General features: G+C 32.8%; 1 protein-coding gene across 2 annotated transcripts in view; it reads left to right on the top strand.

Annotated features, from left to right (window-relative positions):
- Window positions 1-2234: 2234 nt before the first annotated feature.
- The window catches only part of LOC134708221 (dynein beta chain, ciliary-like), a 63250-nt gene continuing 58764 nt past the window's right edge, over window positions 2235-6720 (top strand). For both annotated transcript variants that reach the window (XR_010105818.1, XM_063568600.1), the window contains exons 1-2: window positions 2235-2713; window positions 4650-4837. Coding sequence is in view for 1 of the 2 variants with exons in the window: in XM_063568600.1 (XP_063424670.1) it covers window positions 2357-2713; window positions 4650-4837 (545 nt within the window). In the remaining variant the exon portion in view is untranslated. The remainder of the gene's footprint in view (window positions 2714-4649; window positions 4838-6720) is intronic.

Below are 6720 nucleotides of genomic sequence, written 5' to 3'. Positions count from 1 at the left end.
GTTACTTTGGAAACATTGATCATATAATTTATTATCTGAATAAATCGAAACTATGTCATAATGTTGATACAACAAATTTGATATCGAAATAAACATTATCACTATATTTTCATTATCACCACAAGATGTCCATTTCCGAATCCATCCATAGCTAGTTTTGGTTGATATTAAATATTTCAATTATCATTAAAATCAATCAGAATTGCAATATATTAAATGATACATGCTTTTGAGAATAACAATAAAAGGCGGACACACAATTAGAGACATTACATAACGTATATAATTATTATCATTTAGCTATAATGGATTCAATTCGCCGATACAACATGTACAAAATAATATTTATTTTATTGTTTAACGAATGAAATTGATGTTATAAAGAGTGGTATTTAGTAATTTTATTGGAAACTATTACCATTTTCACATGATTGAATATAATTGGGCAATCTTCTTTTCAAAAATAAATGTTTGATTTTTCAAAATATCCCGCTTTGTAAATATTATGAAAGTACCTCAATTTAACATTTCAAGTCCAGTTCTAAATCTGCATGTAAAAGGATAGTCTAATTCTTCTAGAGAGAAACACTATGCTGATCATCTCAGTGTAGTGACATCTGTTGAAATCAGGGTTTAAATTGTTAAAACAGCATGTCTGAGACCTGTCTTTGCACCTCGGCTGACAAGTCATCTAACTTTGAATGTTAACACGGGCATATTTTCAGATTGTAAACGGACTACACCTTCTGTGTAGAATCAAAGGTTAAGCATATATTCCTGTAAGTGCTCTTAAACTTTATTATAATAAATAAATCTATACTCTCAGTCATGGATTTCTGCTGTTCCGTGTAGCGGGGGAAAGCTTCACTATAAAGAAAACTAATATTGAAAAACCAAAAATAGTTACAAAAGCGGACAGCCTTTAGTCTGAAAAGGCTTTACACTTATATTTGACATCTATCGTATCTTACTATGCACTGCATGTTTCAAATAGTATTTAATTCCATGAATTTTAAATGTGTGTTCAAATTCACTTATCACTCATAGTTGATTTGAAGAGTTAAAGTTATCAGATCTTATCACGTCTTTTTATTCAATCATGAAAGCATAAAAGATTGGTTATACATATAACAATACAACATAAGCTCTGTAGAGCTTTTGTCCGACATACATATAAGACAAGCACAATACATAAAACACATAAAACATAAAGCACATCATGCAAAATAAATAATGTTTTCAAGCACAACAATTAATAAGCACAATTAAAGCATATAAGCAAACATAAAATGCAGATAAACTAACATTCATGCAATAGCTATTACAAAGTACTAAAAGTAATTCAAGATTAAGAACAAAAAATTAAAATATATGCCTAATAATTTAAAAGCCAGACGGTATACAAGATAAATAAATAATCTGTTCTACAGCTTATTGAGATCTGCGGGAGGAACACTGACACAAACTGCCCTACCCATTACTAACCAAACTTTTAAAATTGACCCAATGGCATAATGATTTCTTCCTTTATCTTATTTGGCAGTTCGTTCTAGAGTTTGGCTCCTGCATATCTAAATGAGTGTAGCCCATGGGTAGAGGGGGGATAGGACCTTTATCGGAATTCCGGGATCGGGTGTTTTTAAGCTCGGCATTTCGGGATTGACCCTCTCGTGATCCGGGAATTCTTTTTTTCGAATTTCGGGACCTCGGGATGTCGTGTTTTTAAGTCCGGGATTTCGGGATCATGTGTTTTTTAGTCCGGGATTTCGGGACCAGGACCCTTCCTATCCCCCCCCCACCCCCACCCCCATGGGTAGTTGTCCTTACCCTGTGGACATCTGCTATGTTGTTATTTCTAAAGGAGTAGTTACATTTTTTTAATTTCAATTAGTTCATGTAGATATAATGGACTTTGTTTATTAATAATTTTATATACCTCTAGCTATTGCTATCATTCTATAGTTTTATTATACATTCTATAGTTTTATTCTATTCTATTCTAATCTATAGTTTCAGTCTGATTTCTAAAGCTTGGTAATTTTGATTTAACTACAATAGTCTTCATATATAAATCTTAATCATTTATTAAAAAAAACCAATATATTGATATTATTATTTAAATAAAAGAGAAGTTTTATCGTCTATATTGTTTATATATATATATTTCTTTTTTAATCCTGCTTTCTCTGGCACGGGCCCAGATTCATTGAGCATTATTTGGTTCCACCCGCAGCGCCACCTACAATAGCAGACGACAGAAATGAACGCGGGGTTAAACGAATGTGGAAAAGAAATGAATAAGTGGAAAGCCCGTCAAAATTAGAAAGCGACAGATAGTGACTGAAAAATTACAGTCATGTCTGTTAAAGATCTCGGTCTAAATGATGTTCGCATAGAATTCCAGGCTGAATATGCTTTAAAATCTTTAAACATCAAGCCAGACAAAATTTCCAAATTGTTCAGTTTGGAAGAAACAAAACAACTGTTCATAGATTTCTTTGACAAAGCAGACAACAGAATATTAGTCATTGCCCAGCCTTCTGGTGCACTTAATGCGCTGGTTGAATTTCCCGGAAAACCAAGAGGAAAGGCTTGCTATTTTGTGAAGAAAAACAAAGAAAGCCTTGGAAAAGATGCAAACCTGAGAAATAACCTTTTGTATGGAGATATATCATATTCTCCTTTAGAACAGTTATCAGCCTTTGTAGATGAGGTATCTCTTCCATGTATATCTCATACCACTTGGCCTAGTCTGAGATTGCTCTGACAAACACAAAAAAATTACTTTCATACTTGAAACCCATCCGAAGCACTGACAAATCGCCCCACACCTTATCCCCCCATTTTTTCACAAATTTGCCCCACTTTTAAAAAAATTCACCCCTACTGGTTTACCAATTTGCCCCACTTTCAGAAAAATCGCCTTAATGTGTGAAAAGGGTTATAAATATCCCGTTATAATTGTTGATCATTGTTCCCCTGCCAACTTGCCCCACTTATTGAAAAAATGTAAAATCGGGGGTAAAAGCTACTTCACTTTATGATTTTCAGGTCTTCCAACTAGCCCCATTTAAATGAAAACTACTCTACACAGAAAAACAAAAAAATGATGTTTAACATTCTTGAAATATAATTGGAAATACATTTTCATATCATTATTGGAGAATAACTTTATACTTGTAAGCTCAGATATTTGTATAACAATTGACAGAAACCTGCTAATTGTATCATAATCATACAATTGAAGGATTTCACTTAACAGCAATTTGATTTTTTTAACACTTCACTAAGGTTTTCATAGTTATTGAAGTGGGACAGGGACATAAATATACAACGGGATTGCATCTCTTTTCATAAGTGGGCCGAGTTGGCACTAATAAATTCATCATGGTTTATCTATTTTTTGATTTCGGGATCCAGGATTTCTTTTTACTAATTTTCGTGATGTCTGGATTTATTATTTTAAAATTCAGAACCTCAGGATTATACATGTTTTTAATGGATTTTGGGATCAGGACCCCTTCCCCCCCCCCCTCATAAATGGGCATGTTATCCAACCAATTTGAAAGTGGGGCGAGTTGGCAGACCTTATCTCAGCGGAATTTTACCCTTTTTCATAAGTGGGCGTTTAAGTGTGGAGGGATATGTCATGGATTTATTCCATCACTGGCATCAGTAAAAAAACTGTTCCAATATTTTATATGGATCATACAAGCTTGAGATGATGTTCTATATAAATTCTTATTTACCAACAAAGGTTAAAACTAATAGATTTATTACTTCACAATTAACTTCTTGTGCTGCATTTAAAAGAAATAAATATGTTTTAAAAAAAATAAAAAATATCAATAACATTTTCATTTTTTCAATATAGCCTAATGAAACACAATCATACTTAAAAAAAACATTGGGTACGAGTTGGCATGTATTCTTGTATAACAAGCCTCTGATATTAGTAACGTTTTCTGACCCAAGTTAATTGACTTAAATTTACATTAGGTTCAGCTAGCATACCATTTCCTAAGGGCTTCTGTTGTTTTTTTGTGAAAAGAAAATTAAATATTCAGTGAACTACCTACTGTATAGCCAGTTACTTTGGTGTGGTGCAGATTTTTGCTTATTTTCACAAATTTGACAAAATTGTCCAAATAAACTCTGCCAACTTGAAAGTGCACATGCAAAGGTCTTGATGAAATTTTTAAACACACCAAAATGATCTCCAACAAAACATTTTGTATACATTATCATGCTTATTCAATGAAAATCGCAAAATTTAAGACCTGCGAAAATAAAACACTATACAGTGTCTAACGCCAACGGCCATGCAATCATGTGTTAAAAGACTTGTGGTTCAATTAGACAGCAACCCAAGTACAAAAATAATTCAAAGACAATATTCATCATGTGACAGTAACTTACATTGTAAATGGCTTTTCCATTGGTAAACCAAAAAAAAAACAATAACCATACCCATCACTAAAACCATGTTTCAGTATGGGGAAAACATAGACAAAACTGTTAACGGCCATATTGTGTTTAATATCTTACAGTGCACTAGTTGTTATGGATTAATAAGATTATATTTTTGGGGTTTCAGTTACCTACATTTGTTAATATCAAAAGTGTTTAACAAATTTTTAATATTGCAGGTGTTGTTTCCATTGTTATCAAATGAAAGGAATCATGAATCATGGCCCAAAGTAGTATCAGACGATGTTGTACGACATGTTCATACTTTAAAAACAGATGTGTATGTTATTACTGGTCAGACCAAAGGCAAAACATTGTTACCTTTACCTGTTGGTGCTGAAAAGATTGAAGAGGCTGATGACCAAAAGTAAGTTTGTAGTAAGAGTTTTAGCTTTACATGTACATACATTCAGTCTTCTGCCAAGGGTGCATATTTGTGTGTTTTTTTATCTGTTTGCAATGTTTACTAAGGTATGTTATTTTGAAGCATTTCTTTTAGGTTTTCAACATCACATCAGCATAACATTTCTAGTTAATTAATATAATGGAGTCAATGTCAATTACTGTCTTTGATCATTTGTCATGTTTGTACATATAAATTCAGGCTTTTGTTTTTCTGACTTATAAATAAGTATGTATGACAGTACTAGTAAAACTAAAAGGACGATGATCACAGTGTATTAGGAAAGCAAACAACATGTCCAAGAAAAGACTTCTCATATTTGTCTGGGTTTTCCAATTTGAACAAACTTCCCAGCGGAAATCATTAATTAACGAAATTGGTGAGCAATTGCTGTGTTGTCCAAGATTAGTCTGAGAAATAAATCTAACACTACTAGTATTCTTTTTACTTCTTAACCCTTTCAACGCTACACCAAAAAATAGAAAAATGGTTGCTGCTGCTGCATTTTTTGTGTTCATTCATTAGAACAGTATATTCCTTTTCAGACTGCTGTATCTTTTTTATTATAAGAGATACAGAGAAAGTTATTGCATGAAAAATGCTCAGGAGAGTATGAACTGTGATGTTAAGCAGTTATTTCAGTAAAATTTTTATCAGGTTACCTGCATTTTCAGGTAATTAACAGGTAAAAGGTGTAATTTATTACATTTGTGCTGGACTTTGAATAAAAACTACTTTTAGTCTTCATCTATTTTGTTATTTTATCTGCCATATAATAAAGAAGGCATCAGTTGCTCGATTCCGTAGCGCATTGCACCATACACAACGGATTATGTAATCGTGGCACAAATCAGTGGCTCCGTTCCCAAAATTTTCAGTCAACCTCTGTTTTCCCCCCTTTTTCTACGTCTCGTAATGATCGATCAAATCATATTTCCCACACGAATTGAATATTATAAACACATTGAGGTAACAAGAAACCTTTTAACTAATCCTCGTTGTAAGTTTCCCCATAGAAATGCTGAAATATTTCCATATTTACAGCTTTGTTTCCGATTTCCGCCATTTGCATTTGTCAAAATTTTTGTTTTTATTTTCCTTCAATTTTCCTTCTACTGCATGATTTTACAATAAAAATTGCCGGTATTTCAAGCGCAAATGAGACCTTGTATATCCTCGATTCATACAAGGAAAAATTAGAGAGGACCCGAATGAAAACCGAATGGTTTAAGAGTCTTTACGAAAAATTCGTTGTCATCGCGGCATATGCCGCGAATAGCAGTGGCGGATGGCGTATGTCATCGCGGCATATGCCGTGTATAGCGTTGAAAGGGTTAAGACAGGTTTCTTTGCTGATGCTTAGAAAAGATTTGTAAATGTCAAGTTCCAGGTGTCCAAATAATAATAAATCTAATTTACAATGTTTCATTATTGATTGATCTCTGACATAGCTTGCATTTCCAACACAAACAAGTATAGATGAATAAATAAAACAAACACAAAAGTTTATGCAGTTGACAATTTTGGTAATATCAATAATGCAACATGTACCAAATTTGACAGAACATGACTTAAGGTTCCACTAAAGTCAAAATATAGGACACTTCATAAACATCTAAACTTTGTCTGTATTTTTCAGCCTATAATGAATAAAGTCATAAACTATGAGAACATATGTTCATTTAAACATACTTTACATATACACACTGTGTAAATTGTAAATAAACTTGAAATTTTTATGTTGTGGCCAAACCGGTTCTTGGGGTCAACACTAAATTTTCAAAAAAATCTGCAGGCCTGCAAGACGACTTAATTTTCTTAAAATTGGTATGGACGAATACTGTTAC

This window comes from Mytilus trossulus, chromosome 2, assembly GCF_036588685.1.
Source record: "Mytilus trossulus isolate FHL-02 chromosome 2, PNRI_Mtr1.1.1.hap1, whole genome shotgun sequence".
Lineage (NCBI taxonomy): Eukaryota > Metazoa > Mollusca > Bivalvia > Mytilida > Mytilidae > Mytilus > Mytilus trossulus.
This window is presented reverse-complemented; position numbering and strand designations above follow the sequence as displayed.